Source organism: Theobroma cacao, chromosome 3, assembly GCF_053813885.1.
Source record: "Theobroma cacao isolate CCN51 chromosome 3, ASM5381388v1, whole genome shotgun sequence".
In the NCBI taxonomy this organism is placed as follows: domain Eukaryota; kingdom Viridiplantae; phylum Streptophyta; class Magnoliopsida; order Malvales; family Malvaceae; genus Theobroma; species Theobroma cacao.
The window spans coordinates 33,595,482-33,618,785 of NC_142641.1; the positions used below are offsets into that span (position 1 = coordinate 33,595,482).

A 23,304-nucleotide genomic window follows, 5' to 3' on the forward strand; every position below is an offset into this window, starting at 1 on the left:
AAGAACACTTCATGTCTAAGACGCATGAATAAAATGAGACAGATGTGAAGTTGAATTCACGAGTTGACCTAAGGTCATTGAACTTGATTCTAAATTTTGGTAATTGGAGTTTTAAGGTTTTGGAAGGTATCGATATGAATAAGTTAAAGCTGAAATGGTTAAAGGCATTCCCTTCGGGGGAAGTAAAAGGTCTGGGGTTCAATACTTGGTGTATGCAGTCCTGCAGGGCTAGGAAGCCAATGGAATAGATACAGATATAACAATACCTTGGAATGGGCCCCGGATGGGGAGGCCACATGGGTGGACCTCGAAGAAAATACCACATAAATGGCTAAGTTACAGGTTAAGTGATCACATGTTGTGAGACATAAGTTTAAGATAGATATCCCTAAGGAAATACTCAAGAGAAGTTCTACCGTGGATCTTGTAAAAGCAAGCACTAAGTTATGTGATTATAAAAAGGAAGCGTATGGAAAAGCATAAGAAAATATATTAGTTTGACTTACTATAAGAGGGCAAAAGTTGGATGGCCATGAGTGGCTTGTAGGTAACCTAGGAATGTATAGGTAATTGTGCAAGGGAGCTATGATCGATAGATAAGGGTAGAACTTTAATGATGAGACAGTGTTCGCTACATTAGACCTTGAACTATAAAATATGGATATGTATCCACCTTATGAATACTTTAATGTGATAAATTCGAAAGACTTTTCGCAATGAGAAAACATTAAAGCTTAAGGAGCAAATGGCTATACAGTCAAGTTAGACTCATGACTGACATGTCACATAAGTTTGAGGATGGGATACAAAGCAATATAGAGGCATAAAAGATGATTGAGGACAAAGGGATGACTTTGAGGAATTGTGATACTGCATCGTATTCAATGATCAAATCAAGGTAGATCTTGGAAGCATAAATGGGATTATAAGGCATATAAACATATGTGGGGTTGATGTTGTGATCAACTAAAATGAAGAATGATTTTTAGTGAATTAAGATTCAAACTTAATATATGATGAGTGATGTAGGTAGTACAATGATAAGAAATTTTGTCAGAAATTGAACTATGTGAACATAAGAGGCTCTGGGAAATAGTCAAGGAGATAATATCAAGGAAATATGATCTATAGCATAGTTAAGCTGTACGAGATGGATTAACATGATTAAGAATATTGATATTTTATACCTGTGAGATAACAGGAAGTATGTGGAAATAATAGAAGAAAATACCCCACTTTTTCTTTGAGTTTGATAAGTGAAATTTTGAGGACAAAATTTTATTTTAAGGGGAGGTAGTGTTGTCAAACCCTGCTCTATAAAGTAATTACGGTGTCATTCACATACTCGATAGAATGTTTGTATATTGAGAAAGCCCGAGAAATTGACAAAAGATGATATTGCCTCTAGAAGTACAGTTAAGTCAATTAAACATCGAACAAGATAAAATCGAGATCTTAAAGATGAAATTGAGAATTTCACAACCCAAAGATGACTCAAAATGGTAATTTGGAGTTCGAGGTCCGATTTGGAGTCAATCCGAAAAATTGACCGATTAGGGGCAAAATGGTCATTTTACAATTTGATGACAAAATGAGAATTTTTAGAAAAGATTTTTTTAGCCCCATTTAACGTGTTTGAGTATGATATGAGTATTGAGGTACAATTGGAAGATTTAGCGGTGAAAAATATGAGTTTTCAATATTTTTAGAGCATAGGGGCAAAATGGTAATTTTACCACTCGAAATCGAAAATTTAATTTTTGAAATGATTTTGATCAAATTTAATTATTTGGAGTGTGAAATGAGTATGAGGAGTGAAAATTATGCATTATGGCAAATTTTCAATTTTTGGGGTAAAAATGTAATTTTTGAAAAGTTCAAGGGCAAAAGTGTAATTTTGAAAAATTTGCTCAACCAAAAGTTTGGAAAAATCTGAAAATTTCACTTAAGACTTGTATAAGTCAAAGGGAATGCATGGTGGAAAAAGTAGGATAAGTGGATGGCTAGAAAAAAAATGAATTAATAAAATATTCAAAATGTGAATAAAATAATATTATTTCATTAAACAAATAAAAAGGCATAAAAAAATTAGCCCATAACCCATTCTTCTTCTTCAACATTCGGCCAAGCAAGAAACAAGAGAGAGAAAGGAGAAAATAAAACCCTAGCCAAGAAATTTAAAGGGAAAATTGGTGGAAATTCAAAAATCAAGTGAAAAAAATGTAACATTTCTTAAATTTGTCTTGTGCTTTATCTTTTCCATGCATTTCCCATCATTTTTCATGGTTGAATCATGTGATTTGAGAATGATTTCAATTCTGGTCATATGGGTTTAGAGAGAGAAAGTTGTTAGATAAATTTGATTTTGAGCTATGTTAGTGTTTAATGTTAGTTTAGCATGTTTATGAGTAAAACAATAAGAAAAATATTTATTTTCTCTATGAATTTCTCTAGGCTGAATCTAGCCAATGGTATGTGAGGATGAGGTTGACTTTTTTTAAGAGAATTGGGTGGAAAAATGATGAATTATGAGGTTGGAAATTAAATGAGAATTTTCGGTGCAATAAATTGAAATTTTTACCCACTAGGGGTAAAAGCGTAATTTATAGTCCGGACTGATAAATTTGACCAAATTCACAGTCATTGAGGTATTGTGAATATAATTGGATAATTGAAATTGAAATGGATGGAATTGGAGTTGAATTGGGGATTTTAAGAATTTACACCGTGTATAGGCGAGTTAGGTCAGACACCGCAATTAAGCGATTATCCAGACATTTCAAACCCTATCTCATGCATACGCATGGATAAGAGCCTGAAATAATTTATGATAAATTGACACAATTTATTGAATTTTGTGTCATGGATTATGAATAGATGGTGATTGTTTCGGGTGAGAGACTGCACCTGAGGGCGGAGGATAGGAGTATTTCTACTCCTAATACTGTGTGTAATCTTATTATCATTTAATTTATCTAAGGTAGTTTTTATGAAATTTTATAAATTTTATGAAAAATGGATTTAAAAAGGATAAATTTCGTGTTTTATAAATAAATGTGTTTTTATAAAATGGTTTTATAAATTGTTTGAAATTAATGATGAATGTTATTTTTTTAAAATAGAGTACATGGAAACTGTGGTTGTTAAGTATGAATTGTATTTTTAATTCAAATGGCTTATGATAGTGTGAGCATGCTTGGCTGGTTTATTGTATTGAAATTACATGAATTGTGGTTTGCCGTGCAAATTAGTTATTATAAAAAAAATTACCTTGTTATGCTGTTAAACTATTTTATGATTATGGTGGGGCTGACCTACACTGCAGTGGCGGGTTTTCGTGGACCATCCTATTAGAGGAGCTCGGTAAACCCGGCTAATTTATTTTACCTCTGTGGGAGAGGCGCGTAGGGTAACTCTTGTGGAGGGGTTTGAGTCCACTTCACGCTTTACCACCACGTGAAAGTGAGATTCAGCCAACGCCAAGGGACAGTTGTTTTATATGAATAAGTCGTTTTAATAGTCTTGACGGACTCGAGTGGATGCTTTGATGAGGATCAAGTATCCCCGAGGATGAGTTTTGGCATGAGCCAAATTTTATGAGAAACATAAGCCTTGAAAATCATTTAATTGAATTATAATTGTTTTCATGGGATGGAATAAATTTTTAAGTTATGAAATGCATATTGGGATTGGATATTTTATTGTCTCCATTTACTCGGCTTTAGATACTTTAGATGGTATCTGTTTACTCACTGGGATTACAAAATCTCACCCCTTCTTCCTATACATTTTTCAGGCTCAGGACAGTTTGTAGATAGTCAAGTAGGACGAGAACTAAGCTCGGAACTGCATTATAGAAAATAAGAGTTCACAATCTTACATCCTCTTGGTCAATTGGAGCCCACGTGTCATTGCAGATCAAATCTTATATTTTGGTTATCTGTATTTCTATTCATACAATTTTTACTTTACTTTCATGTGCGAAAAAATTATTTACGAATATTTCTATAGAAATTTATTTTATGAGAAAATAGAATATTTTATTTATTATTTTTTAATAGTTCCAATTGTCAACAATTTGCTTTTAAATGAACGTTTTAGATATCAAAACTTATTTCTAAGTATGAAATATGTGTTTTCCACCTAATTATTACATTTTTAACCTGTCTCAAAATTTTTGACGAAAATGACAAAAATGCCCCTATGAGGCAGAAATTAAAATTTTATTGTTTTTGGACAAAAAAATGATCTGCATTGTTTTAAAATATGATTTTTGTAACAGTAAATCACAGGGTAGGTGAGGATCTAATACGAGAGCCTTCCGAGGTCTCGATAGGGTACTCGAAAGATGAGTGCCCATCGGGACATCGCTACGGTTGTCACGGACTCGAAGGTGGTTCTAGGTCGTGACACTTGAAGTAAAACACTTTCATGATAAAGATAAAAGTTTAAAATCAAAAATGAATTTGACATGAAAATGAGTATGTATTGAAAAATTATTCAACGTCGCTAGAATGAAATGAATTTGGACAAAAAGATATTATCCAAATCTTCTTATTTGGATAATTAGGTTGTTGGTTATTTTATTTATTTTTTTAGTAAAAAAATTAAAATATACTAGTATTATAAAGAAAAGAGAGAGAAATCGAATCCATCAAAGCAAAATTGAAAATTAGTAGATCAAAACTTAATTTTGCTAATGTTAATACACTTTTCAAGCCTCATTACAAAGTACAACTTGCCCATGATATGGAGAATGACTATAAAAGTAATGAAACTAATGCTCATGACAAGCACGACATTTGAGGAGATCTTGAACCTTGGTCCATCATCTGTGTAAAACTAAAGCGTAGTCTCGACAACCCTTCTAGAGGCTGCACCTATTGTCGTTCTTCTCTTCCTCATCCTTGTAGTTGCAGTTGCATTTTCTTTTAGTGGAGTTGTTTCAGTTGTCATTTCTAAATCGACACAAATTTCATATCGTGTAATTTGAGTATAAAGAGATTTTATTAAAAGTAATTTTGTCTAAAATTTTTTTTTTATTAAAAATAATTAAAATTAAAAAGATAATTATTTTTTAAAGCAACTTATTTTTGAAAGGTAAAAAAAAGTCATCTTTTTTTTATTTGCTTAGTTATAATTTGACAGTTATTTTCATTAATTGTGAACTAATTTTTTATATATTTAGCAAAAACACCTGAGGACGAACCGATGAAGATCTAAGAATTAGCTGACAAGTAAGTTTTGAATATAAAAGTAGGGTTATCTACCACTCAATTCGTAGTTTATAACAATAAAAAGTTTCTAAAAATGCAAATATCCTTTAATAAACAAAACAAATCAAAAATTACCACGCCTTCACTGAACAGTCCTTTTTAATCTGTCTTTCTTCTAGTCTTGAGCTGACTGCCACTTCGAGGGAGGTAGCCTTACCTACCAAACTCACGTTCACCAAACAGCTCTTCAAGCTAGCTAACCAATTCTGCATCCATCTAAAACGTTTATGTTCCTTTCCTATAAATAAACTGAGATCTTGTCCGTTCATGTAACACTCTCTGCTCTGCTCATCTCCTTCCTCATCACTAATTTGAACACTTTCCACAAAAAGACTGAAAAACCAAAAAGAGAGAAACACCCATGGCTTCATTTCTTCTGTACTCTATACTCTCTGCAGTTTTTCTGTATTTCATTTTCGCTACCCTGAGGAAGCGCCACCGTCTGCCTCTCCCTCCGGGCCCAAAACCATGGCCGATCATTGGAAACTTGCCTCATATGGGCCCAGTGCCTCACCACAGCTTAGCAGCCTTGGCCAAAGTTTATGGGCCCCTCATGCACCTGAGGTTAGGATTCGTGGACGTGGTGGTGGCGGCGTCGGCATCCGTGGCGGCCCAATTCTTGAAGGTGCATGACGCCAATTTCTCTAGCCGGCCGCCCAATTCTGGTGCCAAGTATGTTGCTTATAACTACCAGGACCTGGTGTTTGCGCCTTATGGACCCAGGTGGCGGATGCTCCGTAAAATCAGCTCCGTCCATCTATTCTCCGGCAAGGCTTTGGATGACTTTAGACACGTTCGCCAGGTTAATTTGGTCACTCTACTGCTACACGCATTAATTTTTGCTTATGTACTCACTCTCTTGTCTCTGACTAATTAAAATATAACACTAGTGTCACAAGGTGTACTTGTTACGGTTTATGAAAAATTTTGATATTAAATACTCACAATACAAGTTGAGAGTAATATAGTTATGATCATCAAATGTATTGAATTGAAGCTTTGCCTTTGAAAAAGTGTATAGTTAAGCATTGATTTTGTTGAAAACCAATTGGAGTATAATATTTTGTAGATATTGTGATTTGAGCAGGATGAGGTAGGGGTGCTGGTACGAGCTTTGGCAGATGCTAAAACAAAGGTGAACTTGGGACAGCTGCTGAACGTGTGCACAGTGAATGCGCTAGGGCGGGTGATGCTTGGGAAAAGGGTGTTCGGTGACGGTAGCGGGAAGGCTGATCCGGAAGCGGATGAATTCAAGTCCATGGTTGTGGAGCTGATGGTCTTGGCTGGGGTTGTCAACATTGGTGACTTCATTCCAGCGCTGGAGTGGCTAGACTTACAGGGGGTACAAGCCAAAATGAAGAAACTCCACAAGAGATTTGACAGGTTTTTGAGTGCTATTCTTGAGGAACACAAAATCAAGGCTCGAGATGGCAGTGGGCAGCACAAGGATTTGCTTAGTACGTTTATTTCTTTGGAGGATGCTGACGGCGAAGGAGGAAAGCTCACCGATACTGAAATCAAAGCATTGCTCTTGGTACTCTTTCTTTTACTATTATAAGATCTTTGTTTCGCATGCATGACTCAAAGAACATTGATCCAACTTTTACTGAAAACAATTATTATTATTTTTTAAATTTAAAAAAAAATTCAAATTACATCATGTATTAATTAATAAATTAAATATTTAAATTTTTTTTATTTTGAAAGTCAGACAAGCATGGTCCCGAAAGAAACGTCATTGCGTTTCTTGTGGAGCTGGACCACATACTTCTCCCATTTTGAATAGTCTTGATGATGCACTTTCCTTGTCAAAATTATTGCTCGAATGGTACAACAACACTTTGTCACGTGATAAAAGCAATTTTCTTTTGCACAGATCTTGAGATCGACAGGACAGCTTCTACTACAATTTATTTTAATTATCAGGGTTGCTAGTAATGTCTGCACTTCTTCATATATGAATTATGTCATGTTTATTAATATAAAAGAGTTTGGAATTTGCAACACCTGCATCTATATTAGTACTAATTTCCTTTGATATGATTGCAGAACATGTTCACAGCGGGTACTGATACCTCATCAAGCACTGTGGAGTGGGCGATAGCAGAGCTTATTAGGCATCCCAAGATCTTGGCCCAAGTCCGAAAAGAGTTGGACTCAGTTGTGGGCCGAGACCGGCTTGTCTCGGACTTAGACCTACCCAATCTCACTTACTTCCAAGCTGTAATCAAGGAAACCTTCCGGCTGCATCCATCAACACCACTCTCCCTCCCTCGGATGGCATCCGAGAGCTGTGAGATCAATGGCTACCACATCCCTAAGGGTGCCACACTGTTGGTCAACGTATGGGCCATAGCTCGTGACCCTGACGAGTGGAAGGACCCGTTGGAGTTCCGGCCCGAAAGGTTTTTACCCGGGGGTGAAAGGCCCAACGCTGATGTCAGGGGAAATGATTTTGAGGTTATACCATTTGGCGCTGGACGTAGAATATGTGCGGGCATGAGCTTAGGGTTGCGCATGGTGCAACTATTAGCGGCTACGTTGGTGCATGCTTTCGACTGGGAGCTGGCTGATGGATTAATGCCTGAGAAGCTGAACATGGAGGAAGCTTTCGGCTTGACGTTACAACGAGCCGCGCCATTGATGGTGCACCCCAGGCCAAGGTTATCCCCGCGTGCTTATTAAGCAGTATCTCACCCATCTTAATGTATCTAGCTATGTGTGCGTTCACTGTTAAGAGTGTTATTGCAGATAATACTTAAATGCACGAATTTGGTGACCCGAATTTGCTTGGAATAGTTTTGGGCTTCAGTTTCATCTTCATGAATCTTGGCTTGGGTTGGAACTGGTTGGCAGTTTACTTCTTAATGGATAACAAACTTTGAAATCGTCAAGAGAGAAATAATCCAACAAGAGTTACATGTGCTCCTTAGCTATTTTAAGCAAATAATATATTATTACATGCTTATGAATGCTTTCTCCCTCTTGATTTTCTCTTATTTATTCCAAAGAAGTAGAAAGCATGGAGAAATATTCTCAGCATTTCATTTTCAAATGATGAGATTCAATGGGCCAAATTCATTTGTGCTTGAAGGCCGAGTAGATCCTGGTGCTCGTTGTGCCAATAAAAAGAGTGGAAAAATGTATAGAGAAAGCCACTCACAATTTATAGAAGAGTCTTTTAATTAAAATTTTTAAGATAAAATAATTGAAAATTTTTTGGAACTATTTAAAAAAATTTAAACAAGCTCTTATTCTTCTATTACATTTAATAAAAGTTTTATATTTTTATTTTGAATTAAATAATCTTTTATTATGATCAATGGTTAACTAATTGTTATTAATCAAAATATCACTTTATTATTTAATATTCACGTGATGTTAACATAAATAGTGAAAAATATCATATGACCATACCACATCAACACATCACATCATCATCCACTACGACATGTCAACATGTCACGAGATATATAAAGACAAATGACATTTTGACTAATAACAATTAATCAACTATTAATTATAAAGATTTATTTGACTTAAAAAAATATAAAAATTTGATTGAACATAATAAAAGAATAAAGACTTATTTGACTTTTTTAAAATAATATAGAGCAAACCAAACAATAGAGATAAGAAATATTACTGATTGTGTTGAAAAAGGAAAGCAAATACAAGCCCAAGACAAATAGAACATGAGAGAGGGAGAGAAGCATACAACTGAGACTCAAATTGAGAAAGGGTGATGGAATCCACCTAAATTGGAAACAAGGAAAGAGTAATGGAGCCAAGGACTTAGTCATAACACAAAAATGGATTGTGTAAAAGTTATAATGAAGAAAGAAAAACCGAGGCGACAGAAGTCGGAGAGAAAAGAAGAAATACAAATAAGGAAAAAGAAAGAAAGAAAAAAAAAAGAAAAAGTAACGTACTCGGGAAGCTTCCAAAGAATAGCAAAGTCAAAGTGAAAGTGAAAACGTCACATCCCATTTCTGAAAGGTTCATGATCGAAGCATGAACCTACATGAGTATAGTCCACTAGGTCCAAGCAAGCCTTAATCAATAATGTATGGGCTAGTGATCCATTACATTCACAAACATTTCCATTCATAGATTAGAATTTATAAATAATTCATCAAAATCACATCATTACGGAACTTCTCAACATAACATGTAGTTTGTATCTCATTTCATATAAATATTCACAATGTTTATATCAACTGTGATCCAGCACACATCTCGTGTCTATATCGCCATAGTTCATCTATCATAGTCTTAACATTTATATGTACCTATTTTCAAGGCTCAACATAATATTCACGAACATAAACAAGTACAAGATGGAAAAAGAAACGAAAAAAGAATTTTGTTTTTTATATTTTTTAAAAAAATGTTATTTTGACACATGTTATTTTTGTTTTATCAAAAAGAAAGCTGCTAGGACAAAATTGTTCCTTCATGTGTCTAAAAATAGGGTGTACTCTTCATTACGGAACTTCTCAACATAACATGTGGTTTCTATCTCATTTCATATCAATATTCACAATGTTTTATAGCAACTATGATCCAGCACGTATCCTGTGTTTATATCGCTATAGTTCATCTACCATAGTCTCAACATTAATATGTACTTATTTTCGAGGCTCAACGTAATATTCACAAATATAAAACAAGTACAAGACGGAAAAAGAAACGAAAAAAAATATTTTTATTTTATTTTTTTAAAAAAGGTTTTTTTGACACGTGTTATTTTTGTTTTATCCAAAAGAAGGTTGTTAGAACAAAATTGTTCTTTCATGTGTCTAAAATTAGGGTGTACTCTTCATGACATAATGTGTACTCTTCATTACGGTACTTCTCAACGTAACGTGTGGTTTCTATCTCATTTCATATAAATATTCACAATGTTTATATCAATCATGATCCAGCACGCATCTCTTGTCTATATCGCTATAGTTCATTTACCATAGTCTCAACATTTATATATACCTATTTTCGAGACTCAACATAATATTCACAAACATAAACAAGTACAACACGAAAAAAGAAATGAAAAAATATTTTTTATTTTTTTTAAAAAGTTATTTTGACACGTTATTTTTGATTTATCAAAAAGAAGGCTACTAAGACAAAATTGTTCCTTCATGTGTCTAAAATTAGGGTGTACCCTTCACGACTTATTTGACTTAAAAGTATAAAGATTTGATTGAACATAATAAAAGACTAAAAACTTACTTAAATTTTCTTAAATAATTTAGAGTTTTTTAGATATTATGTTAATTATTTAAATTGCTTGTTACAAATGATTAAAAAAAATTAGAAAAAGTGAAAATAAAAATAATATTATCTACTTATTAAATTATTTTTTAAATTTAATTGACTCAAGTAAAGTTTTTTAGTTTTCAAAATGAATACTTGGCTTCAAAAGAATATTTTCGTTAGACACATAGGTCTTCTCGTTAATCAATCATCAATATTTCTATTAATTTAATTACGTGATAATATTTTTAAAACAAATTTATCTTTCATTAATTTTAAAAATTATCACTATATAAATTATAATTTTTTATTTTAAAAAAATTCTTTTCATCAACCACTCGTGATTGATAGCGCTCCCCAATGGAGCACTAGTACTCCCCAATGGAGCCTAGGAAGATCTAGTGGAATTTGTCATTTTATGATCAAATTTGATGGAAGGGTGGTCAACCAATATAAGAGAACGTTACCGGTCGATTTAAAAGAAATGGAAAGAGTAAAAAATATATATATATATATATTTAAGATATTTTATATTTAAATATTAACATTGTTTCCATATTTAAATAAAATATTTATTTTAAAAACTAATAAATACACCTATAATTACCAAAATTCCATTTATTAGAATCCACCGAACATGAGCTCCTTTATAGCTCTGACAAAACGACATCGTTTTTGTCATCAAATTCCATTTATTAGAATTCACCGTTCATGAGCTATTTTATAACTCTAACGAAAACGACATCGTTTTAACAAAGTCTATATATGTTAAGCAAATCTCTCCTGACACGGGCGTGGGCGTTTAGAAAGGTATATCATGCAGTAAGCGCTGTTCTAAGGTTAACTGACGCAAAGGTCTCCTCCTTGCTCAAATGACAAATCTTATACTATTATAACTCATCGGTTCCAGTATTTTTTTTGTTTAATCAATTTTATTTTTTATTTTACTTATCAATCAATCTATCAATCGAAACCTTTGTTTTTTTTAAATGATCGAATCTCGAATTTTCAATACCTGCTGTTAATCTAGGGTTTCCCCTCCCAAACCCCGAGATGCCAAACAATCTTCATCAGATCATCACAAACTCTTCCATTTCTCCTCCTCCGATCTCAAATATCAACGGCCAAGATGGTCAAAGTGATCGACAATGCCACGGGGTCTGGTACGACGCCTTACTGGTGGTCCCCGCGGTGCTGTTCGTGGTTTACTTGGCGGTGAACGCTAAGAAGAACGTGAACAAGCTGAGAAATGGAAGGTCGTTGGTTTTGATTTCCTATTTTGCCCTTCTTTGGCTCGCCAGTGGACTCAACCTTGCTTGGTGTTCTCTTCAGGTATAACTCTGGCTTTTTGTCTCTTTCACTAACAAAAATATATTTTTTAGATTTAATTGTGAGCTTAATGAAATTTCTTTTGCTCTTTTTACTGCTAATTTGTTGAATATAAGTTAAGAAAAGAAATGAATAAAAGGAATTTGAGAAATTGATTTCTCTTTTGGACAATGTTGGAAAGTATTTAGGGATGATATGGAAATCTGAAAGATTTAAGCATTAGTTGATTGTTACATTTTGATAGTTTCTTTTAACTGAATATAAGTTTGTTGTTTTACTATTTGCTTTCCATTGGTAACTGTTGAGGAAGTAAAAAGCAAATAGAAAAAGTAACAACCAAAGGGAGTATTAGTTGGTGTCTCCAATTTGTTTTCTGTAGGATACTGATATGATACTGGAAAGCAATCAAAAATGCCTTTTGATCCACTGGTTACTGTCATTTTAAGTGTTGAAGTATAAAATAGTTCATTTGCAGATGACCTTCAAATTTCTGACTGTTCCTTTAATGAGCAGGCATGGCAATGTGCTAGTGGAAAGGAGATTGCTTGGAATCTTCTGTCGCTGATCACCACTTCCGGATTTCTATGTTTAGAATTAAGCCTGGTGGGTTTCTTACTTCAGGAGAGTTATGCGAATGGGCTGGAAGCTTTAGCACGTACTTTCACCATATCAGGGATCATTGTTGCCGTTGATATGCTTCTCAAGGTAACTTCTCAAAATCAATTGACCATGTTAAATATTGCATAATCCTCCATGGCAATAGGAGCAGTGATGAAATGCTAAGATTAAATAGCTTTTTGTTACTGCAATACGTTGTTGTCTGAACATAATCTACTTGTTGATTTGCTGGTTAGTCTGAATCAGTATTACCACATTAGTTTTAGTAACTTCATTACTCTGAAACAGAGCTGCTAGAAAGGGTTCTTAGAACCTCTTAATGTTCTAGGGTGCTGATGGTATTCTGTGTAGTTGTAGATGGACTACATATTTATTGATCTAAGTGGGAAGGTGAGTTTTCTTCCTAAGGTCAAGATCAAGTGATTTTGTCCTTTTTCTTTTTGGTACATATGACGAAGTGGGAGGATTCAACCTTTATGCTCCTAAAGAGGGGTAATAATATTTGGATCACCTTTTATATCTGGACAGTTTTGGAAGAAGTTGGGCCAGTGAGGTGCTGTTGCAGATCTTTTGTCAATTTCAAAGTAAACGCATACTGATGGTTTCTAGAAGCTTAGTTTTCTTGGTCAAAAATGTTGATTGATCGTATACCCTCAATTAGTTTCCATGACTTGCATTCTGAGAGTATACTTATAGTTTTTATGAGAATATATTTTATGCTTTTTGTCTTTTATGCCGTGGAGTTTGTAAATGTTCTTCAATCATCATGAAAGTTCATATTATTTTCAGCTTTCTTTCTTGAATCATTCTTTTGCAGGCAATATTTATTTTTGGATTTGGGGTCCCACTCTTCTTTGATGTTGTTGGAAGCACTCACCAGATGAAGTGGGGACTATGGATCATCCAGAAATTATTACTTACAACAGTTTATGGCTTCATCTTGTTTGTGCCTTTCTCTAAGTGGAGAGAGAAGTTGCCTCGTGAGTAGATTCACATATCATTAATTAAAATGCAGCTTTCTTTTCTTGATTGCACCAACATTCTATAACTCTTCAATGTTCTTTCCAATTATGCAGCCAGACCAGCATTCTACAACTATGTAGCTGTGATGTTTGTTGTTAACGCTATTTCACTGCTTGCTTGTGGTCTTGCTACTATTGGAATAGGCTTTGGCCTTTGGTAGGTTACGTTTCTTTTTACTCTTTGGATTGAAGCATTTGGTGCTTAGTATTCGTACATCAAAGTTGCATATACAATGGAAAGAGACCATGACCGCAGGTTTGCATACCAAATCTTCTGCAGGCTGTACAATTTAACAGTTATCTGCTATCACTTGCTCTATCTCCCTTTCCTGTATGTAACTTTTCTAGCAGATTTTTTCCAGGTAATCTTTCCCCAAAAACATTGGTAATAATCTCTTATGGTTTCTCCCCAATTGTGCAGTAATAATAACACAGTATGTTCTCAATGACCAGGAGGAAGATTTTCTTTTGGATAATGCATATTACTCTGAGATGAAAGATGCTGGATTCTTTGATGCTGATTGGGATTAGTGCATAAAACTCTGCATTGAAATGTTTGTACACTTGCTAAGGGCATTGGTTGCATACTTTGTAAATATAAATTAACTTAAAGGCAACATATTTTTAAGTTGAGTGATTCTATATGAAATCGTAATCTTCTCCTTGAATCCTCAACACTTCTTTTGGTACTTGCAAATGCATCTGCTGCTGCAATTTACGCAGGTTCGGTTTATATGCTTTGATAATACAAGCTGGACAATTGCATCTTAGGTGCTTAGAAATTATCGTTAGTGTATAAATATGCAGGCAGCCCTTAGCTGCGCAACCAAGCTGAAGGTTCTGCAGGAACCGGAACTTTGTCATCTTAAGTTGGAAAACATTCTGAATCCCCAACTCCTTCAGGGCTTCCTCATATATGCTCAAAATGCTTGACATGTTTTTCTTTTCTTGTCATTAACAAAAACATGTCTCAAAACTTCATAAACAGAACTAGAAAATAGACCTCTAAAACTGATGTGGTAAACTTGTTTCCAAGCCAACGCCATCCTGAGGTTTTCTCCGTTCTGTTTCTGTTGCATTTTAATTATCACAAGTACGATATTCATATTCCAAAAAGCAGAGAATCAAAATTCAAAGGCACATACATGATTGGAACACATCTAAGATTTTCAAGTATCAAACATGGCCATGGAGTATTACAGCATCAGTTAAAGTTTGCATACCTTTTGCCTGGCAAAAGCCATACAAACTGCAGCAAAAATTTCTGTACATATCTATAATGCTCTACTTAACTTTCATAAACTTCAGGTATCTATCATCTGGCACTGTCAGGCTTGTCAACTTACGTTGGATAGAAAGTCCCAACAAAATGACTTATAGTATGCCTTGAGAGAAAAGGAGAGTGTTTCTCCAGATATCGGCCCTGCAGATTTACTCTAGATGTTGAATTTGATGAATCTTAAACGGTCTTGGTTCCAACTTCCAAGCATTGTGCAGCAAGTTTTTCAATGGAATGTTCTTGTTCAAAACCAAGATAGCAATCTGAAACTATAATCAGTTTCATCCCCTGGAAAACAGAACAGTCTCCACTTATTAACTAACAAGATTTAATTCCATGGTTTATGCATTTGAGGATCAATTTCACCTCTGCAAATCATATACATATGTCAAATGCTCTTCCTCCAGCAGAAAACAAATGATGCATAGTAAGTCAGCCTATCAATTCTTTACCCAATAACTGCTAAACAACTCTTCTTTTATCATATTAATTTCCAGGAAAAACATATGTAATACAATATATCGCCAAATGCAATCAGTAATAGCGAATATGCACCTCAGCCTTCAACATGAAACAGCAGATTTATTAGGTCATGCATCTATTCTTCACTAAATTAATTCACATACTGCTACACAACTCTTCTTCTGAGAAAATTATTCAGCGAAAAGCACATGATTTTATTTTTCAAAAGAGAGAAGCATTTAAAGGCCTTAATACCTGAAACGTGGTCACATCTGATGGTAACTCCATGTGGGTAACTAAGCGATCAGAGAAAGAAACTCTCTTCAGAGCATATAATTCAGAAGTAAAGGTGTTACCGAGAATCAACCACCATGCTTCATCTTTAAGCTGCAACAGAACATCTAGCTTAGTTTGTGTTTCTAAACAAGAAATTAAAGAAACATTAACACTTTACCTTAGGGAATCGAGGGGCAAATGCCCTTGATGCATTCCGCCTTAAATTTGTCTTCTCCAATCTGATGTTCAGTTGGAGAGACTTTTCACTCTCTGGGCCCTTCTTCAGCAGTTTTAATTTCATTTGTATATGGGGGAAATACTGCAGATCCTAATTAAAAATAAGAACACAGGAAAAACCAAGGTAATCAGAGGGTATGTCTACACATCAAAAATAAATTCAAGTGACACCATTTTCCCAGTTGGAGGCTAATATCCAAGCACCAATTTTCTAGATATTGACTAACACCTTTTATTAGGGTACCAGTTAATAACCTAAGTGACTCTAGATATCACAGGAACACAAGGGATTTCTACAAAATCAAGCTAGGAACACAGAAACTTGGAGCAGAGAAGAGGAATGGGTGCACTGACCAAGGAATTAATGCCAACATAACAAGACTTAGTAGTTAACCATGCAACTCAAAGACAGTATGATGCACTATATCTAAGCATTATATTCGCAAAAATGTGCACCTGACATAATTTTGAAGCAGGAAAATTTCCGATCACAGTTTGCAATGTTGCCTTAGGAAGATCTAATAGTTGTTGCACACTGGAAATTCCTCCCTTGCTCAATGCACCAGCAAGTTCATTATTCATGCACGGCAACATCCACAGGGCAGAATCCTGATCAAACCACAAACCCTGGAACAACCGAATTGTCAGAATGAAGACAGAGGAAAGCGATATTTGTTCCAAACAATTTTATTAAAAATGAGAAAATTTATCTGGATTCTGGGATTAGAAACTTCATTAGCGTTAGTAAATATGAGATTTAAAAACCAATTACAGTTCACCTTCCACCATAGAAATCATGTTGGAATAGCTTCGCTTTCTGTTACTTATTGGTGGAACATAATTAAAAGTTTTAAAACACTGGAATATCTGGAATAACTGTGGAAAGGAATATTTCATAATCATAAATGTTTTAGGTAGAAATGAATGATAAACCAAAACCTTAAAACAATTAAAACAAATATCATGTGCTCATAGCTGAGCTAGGACCCCTTTTCAGCAAGCTACATCTTTCATCTCCGTTGATTCTGAACTTAATAAACAAAGCAATTAATGACTCAAACATTTATTCACAAGAGTTATTCCTACAGGTTTCAAAGACCTATGACTGGAAGGGCAAACCATACAGCATGATACAAACCTTTAGTTCTGAAACCATGCACCAACACTCAAACCAAAATGTAAAATTTATTATCTGATTGGGGGAAAAAATCAGATATAAAGAGTAATACCTGCATGACCATCTGCAAAAGATGCATGCAAGCAATCGAGCTTGTAAGCCATCCACTATTGGCACATATATCTATCATGGCTTGAATGATGCGTATGCTTTGATCCAACACTGATTTTAAGTCAGTGACATAGTCACTGATTGGTAAATCCAACTGCGAAAAATGTGCCTGAACTCCAAAATTTATGCATTGATCAGATAACAAAATAAGGAAATTCAAGAACATTGGGAGTAAAACAAAGATAAAAGGAGGATATATGCATGCATGGATGGATGGATGAATGCATATGTATGTCAATAAGATGCACTTGTATGTATGTGTGCATGCATGCTAAATATGCATACATTATGTATGTGGAAAACAAATGAAAATGATGGTTCTAATCATGCTAAAAAAAGAGTCAGAAATAACTCAGACCTGAAAGAGAAGGTTTGCTTTGACATGTGGATCATCAAGGTGATTCTGATCCACCATATACCGGACTCTCTTAGATAATGCTTCATTATAATTTTCCTGCGATGCAAAAGCAAGATTTATTTGAAGGTGAAGATAAACATCTCATCTGTCCATCACATAGAATTCAAAATACAAGCATAATAACCAATAATTTTTATACAACAAATATTACCTGGCATATTTGATCCAATTGTGGCATGAGATCATAATTAACAAGGTATAAAATTAAAAAAAAAGGATACTAGATATCACAAAGTTATACTTATCAATTTAATCTATTAAAAAGAACAAAGCTTATCACGAACAGACTGCTTGAAAATAATGATATTGAATTCTAGCATGAGTCACCAAAGAAGATAGCAGATCAATTCTAAAGTACTTTTTCTCTTAACCAGGAGACAGTCTCATATAACTCAAAAACTATTTCTAGTTTTTTATAATATTTAAAAGAAAAAAGGTTAGGCTTCTGAAAATCCTTATTCTTTTCAGTGAATAAAATATCTCAAGCCCTTGAAAACTACTAAGGAAACCTTATTTGTGTATTTAAAATGATTGATGCATCTATGAATCCATGATTTAAAAAGAAAAATCATAAGCCTTTTTTTATATTCATGCGGTCAGACTTCGCATGAAGACTAGCAAAAAAGCTTTCTTTTTGCATTGAAATCTTAAATTTCTATAATATTAATGCTAAATGTTTTTCACACCATACAGTTAAAAAGAAAAAAAGTTTCTTAAAACAATTAAGAGTATAACTGTAGCAAAATGTGAAGAGGATAGAGTTTTTGGAGATGTCTCAGAAAGGAAATATGGACTAAGAAAATGGGACTGAGTGAGTATTCAGTAATTTACACTATTGCTTAGCCACGAGAAAATCTGTTCTTCTAAACGATCTAGTAACTCACAAAATTCAATAAAGCATCAAATATTAGAATTCCTTGGCCTTAAACAACTTATTCCATAATGAAAATTCAGAGGAAATCTATGCTTCTGTTCTTGTTTTCTTTAAAAGTCTCCATGCAGGGATTTTTTTCCCCCATTTTTATAGGTCTAAACTGGGATGTATTCATTTTGTAATATATGCATCTTGATTTAGAGAACACATTTAACAGCTTTTACACCAACATCTTCTCTCAGTACTCTCTACTGTCACATCCAGGATTTATTCTAATTATTTCCTGCATCTACCCAATTTGGGTATTCTATACTTTACCAGAATATGATAATAACTGATAGATACACATCCAGACATTGTATTCAACATGTTTAGGAAAAGGTTTAAACAAAGAGGCATTGATTACAACTCAAGAGACACAGACACCATGCAAAAGAAAAAAACAAAAAAAGCCCCAAAAGGGGAAATAAAATAACACAAGAGAGAGAGAGAGAGGGATCACCAATTTCCAAGCCAAATAAACACTCAAAGTGACAAAATCTCATTAGTAAATGTGATTGGGAACATGTTATCACAAAAAACCCATTATACCACTGTAAGTTTGCGTTCAACAGTGCTCTCCAAGCTTGTGACTGCTTAACCATGCAAATAATTAACAATATATGAGATGTAAAATTACCTCATTATGCCGCACAGGAAGTTCATTATACTCAGAAGCACCAGACAAAACGTGCAAAAACACCTGTTATAAAATATTTTTTTAAAAACAAATCAAGATCGGTGATTTGTAGTAAAAAAAAATGCCAATATTAGTCAATGATCAACTGTTTTTACTTACTTCAAGAGATGTATCTGGCCCAATGTTTGACCCAAACATTGATACAGTCATGTAGCTAAGGTAATACTGAGATGCTATTGTACCCAACATCATAGGCTCTACATTGTCCTCAGTCATCTTAATGCACCCACTATCTTCCAGATCCTCAAAGGTGCTATGCACCAATCTGCCAAAGATAATTAGTCACTCAGCACAGCACTAAAACGGAAAAGGATTTATCCTAGCAGGGAAGGACCCAAGAGATCTCTTCAACAGCTTGGTACCTGGACAAGTAAGAACTTAGTGTTTCATCTTCTGCGCTCTCCAAGCCATAGTAGGCTGGATTAACCATCTGTTATAAAAGTTTGCCCATAAGAACTCTCATAGGTAAATAAAAAATTGTCACTAAAAGAGAAAAAGTAACATCAATATTGAGGGTGTCTTGACATTTGAAGTCCCCAAGGCCCTCCTCCCCAAAAGAAGATGGGTGCCAAAAAGAGGGTGGTGTTGGGCACAGGACATGGCCCAGGAAGCAGTATCTTGGAAATTTACTCAATTTCTTCTTAGATCCCATATAATCAAGAATAAAATTACAAGATTTTCATTCTTCTCCACTTAAGAGGCTTCTCACCATGTATCCAATTATTTCTAAAGAACCACAAATAGTTACTCATGCAGGCATTAATATAGTATAAACATGTGGGGTATGATAACAAAATATTACTAAGAGGAGAGAGGTGCTAACATACATTGCCCCAAAAGCAGCTAAGGGGTGAATTCTAAACAGAAATTGCAATTATTTTACCACTGAATTGTCCAATCCAACCTAAGAAATTTACAAAACAGGCCCTCTCTGCAGAAGTTAATATTAATTTCACCCTAAAGTTGCATCCAGGAAATGCAACTTCATCACTAACCTACAGCAACCGTGGCCGCGCTATTGATTAAGTAATAAAACAAACATTGCAATAGATCCATTATCCCATGATTTTCTCAGTATCAACATGAAACACTCAACTAAAAAGTAAATAAGTAGCTGAAACATCAGGGCAAGAAAAAGTTTTAAAAGGCTGCATTTCTAGGTATAAATCATATGATAAGCTAAGACATAAAGTCAAACTATGCATGCAGTATTCCTAAAGTTTTTCTTCTTTCTTACCAAATAAAGGGACCGGGTGTTAAAGAGCTCAAATACTACGATGGCAGATTAACCACCCAGAGTTACCAGAAGGGAGATGTTACACATATGAGAACTAAACAGTAATTCTCAGACAGTATAACCTTATTTAAATCTAAGCAAGGACTAGGCAAAAGTTATGCACAAAATGACCATTATTGCAACAAACTATCTTTACAACTTGCATTTATCTCATCACCATGTTAATGAGTAGACTAAAGACCATGACAATATCACACCACGTTTCTTTCTGTTCTAGGTGATGATAACCAAAAGCATACCAGTCTGCGGAATAAGTAGGTCCAAGTAAGATAATGCACAGCATCTTCTTTATGGCAAATAGTTCCAGAAACAATCTCTGCATTTATATGATCATGCAACTGCTCCCTCAGGCTACTCTCAACTGGAAATGGTTCATATAGAAACTGCATGGTAAAAACAAGAAATGGTTAGGCCAGGCACTCTCTTGCCATAAAGAACACAGTCAAATTAGCAAAGAAAATGGTCACTTATTTTTGTTTAACCTTTTTGTAGAAGCTCTTTTTGGGTTCATGAACAAGAATGACTGCCTTCCCATGTTGATCATATTGTGGACGACCTGCACGACCCATCATTTGCAAAATATCTGTAATAGGGAAATCGACATATCTTTTTGTTTTCCCATCATAATACTCTGTTCCCTGTGACATTAAAACAACATTTGGTAAAATAGAATTATCCAAGGGGAAAAGGAATCAACTATCCCAAAGAATTAAAAACCACTTCTTAGGGCCAGGTCATGTAAAGTCAACATATCTCTAAAGCACACAGGAACAATATAGCTCATGCTGGGGCTCCACTTGCATCATGAAATTAGTCAGCAAGTGATGCCCTTATCATGCCACTGCTTCCTCTCAACTAATGGCAATTGTCACAGCCCTGGGCCTCAACCCAAGAAACTAACAATTAAAGAAAACCATCAATCTATATAATAAGCCCAAGACCTCCCTAGCATGGGTGACTCGACACACACCAATAAACACAACACAAGTGCATTCCTTATCATTTCTACTTGATCACACTAATGATTTTACAAGCCATTTTTCTACCTCTATGCTTGTATGTTGAGCAATATTCTAAAACTAAATTTTTTCTTGATTATAAGTATTCATTCATTTAATTTTTCCCCTACTTTCCCACCCACCATATCTGCATGACTTTAGTACACATGTAAAAATAGAACAAAAGAGTAAAGCATTTTACCTCAAGCCTTACAGCTTATAATGCCAAGGGTAACTTGCTTCCTCAGATTTCTATTTGGGAACATTGTTAAATAGAGAGGGTTTATACATAAAGACAACAAATATAACCACAACGTTACACCGAAGACTGAAAATTTCAAAAACAGAGCCAGCAACCTCTAGCAGATGTTATATGGCGAACTGATGAGAAAGCATCTCTACTATTATGGATCCAACATTTGTGTACATCACCTTAAATTCTCGTAGGAATATTATATTCTACCTAGTTCAACGAACTAAAGATGAAAGAATAATTCTTTTTCCACCTGATATGAGATCCATGATCTAAAAACAAGTAAATTGTTGTTCATGCAAAATATTCTCGGCTCAGTCCAAGAACAGTTGCAACCACTCAAATTACAATAAGCTTTTTCATGCAGGAAAATATTAGAAATATCGCATAGGAAACTTGATGGAGAATGAAGATATGCTAGTTGAGGGATTAAATTATCTAGGATTTTATTTTATATTTTACAGGTTTAATTGAAATTTTTACATATATTTAGGCTATTCTTAGGTTATTTCAAGTATTAGGGTTTTACGGTTAGAGTTGGTATTTTTTAAATTTAGGGTTTAGCCAATAAATATCCATGTTACTTTTGGTTTTGATTAGCTTTTGGATGGTCAATATTTGAGATTTTGAGATATTGAGCGTTGTGATTTTCTCCCTTTGTTATTCTTTCTGGTTTTCTCCCCCAAATCTTCTGTTGCTACCTATTTCCTCTGTTTTTGCCTAATTGCTTCTGCCTATCTCCGATTTCCCCTCTAATTTCTGTTATCTATCTATTTCCCCTACTTGTTCTACATCAAAACTCAAAAAAAAAAAATAAAATTTGAAGGCATGTAACAAAATTAAAAGGGTAAAATACCCTCACCTCCTTAACTTTTAGTCATAATTCCATGTGGGTCTATTAGTTTTTAAAATAGACAATTCGCTCCAAAAGAATATTTTTCGCTGGACGCATAAGTCCAACTATTAGTCCACCGTTAATATTTCCGTTATTTTGATAACGTGGTAATATTGAAAAAACAATTTTACCCTTCATCAATTTTAAAAATTACCATAATATATAAATTATATTTTTTTATTTTTAATTTTTTTTCTCTTGAAAAACAATTTCCTATCTTGTTAGATCTAGCAGAAGCCGGATCTCCCTCCCCCCAGAGGGAGCACCAAATCAGTGCTCCCTAGGAACACCCATCATGGGTGCTCTTTGGGAGCACCGATTGGGTGCTCCCCAAGGAGCACAGATCCAGTGTTCCCTGGGGAGCACCGATCTAGGGAGTACCAGATCGGGTGCTCCTTGAGAAATTTGGTCAGATTTGAGCCAGATCCGGTCACCGACTGGTCAAAAAAATAAAAAAAGAGGACATTTTAGACATTTCAATTTAAATTTAACACCGTTTAGTTGTTTAGGGTGGAGTGTCTATTTTGCAAACTAATGGATTTGTGTGTAATTATGATTAAAAGTTAGGGGTGATAGAGTATTTTACCCAAATTAAAATGGCTATTATCTTTTAAATTCTTGAAATTTTTAACCTGAAAAACCAGATAACACTTCCAGGACTTCTTGAACACATCACAGGTAATGTTTCCCTCACCTTTATAATTACCAAATGGGCTGGAAGATTTACACCCCACGCCAATGTGCTTGTACAAACCAAAACCTGTATTTAGGAAAGCAAAAAAAA

General features: G+C 34.5%; 3 protein-coding genes across 8 annotated transcripts in view; 2 read left to right on the top strand and 1 right to left on the bottom strand.

Annotated features, from left to right (window-relative positions):
* The first annotated feature begins 5,514 nt into the window (after positions 1-5,514).
* Positions 5,515-8,074, top strand: TT7 (Cytochrome P450 superfamily protein). The gene is made up of 3 exons (XM_007037486.3): positions 5,515-6,078; positions 6,364-6,810; positions 7,326-8,074. The coding sequence occupies exons 1-3, from the start codon at positions 5,638-5,640 to the stop codon at positions 7,959-7,961; spliced, it is 1,524 nt and encodes a 507-aa protein (XP_007037548.1). The 5' UTR covers positions 5,515-5,637; the 3' UTR covers positions 7,962-8,074.
* Positions 8,075-11,298: 3,224 nt separating this feature from the next.
* Positions 11,299-14,179, top strand: LOC18604821 (protein CANDIDATE G PROTEIN-COUPLED RECEPTOR 2-like). Of its 6 annotated transcripts, none has more exons than XM_018117717.2 (8): positions 11,299-11,345; positions 11,566-11,867; positions 12,378-12,569; positions 12,840-12,872; positions 13,300-13,462; positions 13,559-13,661; positions 13,761-13,866; positions 13,958-14,179. In XM_018117717.2, the coding sequence occupies exons 2-8, from the start codon at positions 11,589-11,591 to the stop codon at positions 14,033-14,035; spliced, it is 954 nt and encodes a 317-aa protein (XP_017973206.2). In that variant the 5' UTR covers positions 11,299-11,345; positions 11,566-11,588; the 3' UTR covers positions 14,036-14,179. The 6 variants fall into 6 exon arrangements, 5 of the variants coding, with proteins under 5 accessions (XP_017973206.2, XP_017973204.2, XP_017973207.2 ...); XM_018117715.2 differs by having other exon boundaries at positions 11,306-11,390; XM_018117718.2 differs by having other exon boundaries at positions 11,306-11,390; positions 13,785-13,866.
* Positions 14,180-14,650: 471 nt separating this feature from the next.
* The window catches only part of LOC18604822 (U5 small nuclear ribonucleoprotein helicase), a 38,947-nt gene continuing 30,293 nt past the window's right edge, over positions 14,651-23,304 (bottom strand). The window contains exons 38-49 of the mRNA XM_018117714.2: positions 23,215-23,280; positions 20,857-21,012; positions 20,614-20,757; positions 19,440-19,507; positions 19,177-19,342; positions 19,018-19,080; positions 17,405-17,500; positions 16,988-17,155; positions 16,215-16,385; positions 15,700-15,849; positions 15,501-15,632; positions 14,651-15,071 (exon numbers count right to left, since the gene is read on the bottom strand). Of these exons, the coding sequence (XP_017973203.2) occupies positions 14,964-15,071; positions 15,501-15,632; positions 15,700-15,849; positions 16,215-16,385; positions 16,988-17,155; positions 17,405-17,500; positions 19,018-19,080; positions 19,177-19,342; positions 19,440-19,507; positions 20,614-20,757; positions 20,857-21,012; positions 23,215-23,280 (1,488 nt within the window). The 3' untranslated portion in view covers positions 14,651-14,963. The remainder of the gene's footprint in view (positions 15,072-15,500; positions 15,633-15,699; positions 15,850-16,214; positions 16,386-16,987; positions 17,156-17,404; positions 17,501-19,017; positions 19,081-19,176; positions 19,343-19,439; positions 19,508-20,613; positions 20,758-20,856; positions 21,013-23,214; positions 23,281-23,304) is intronic.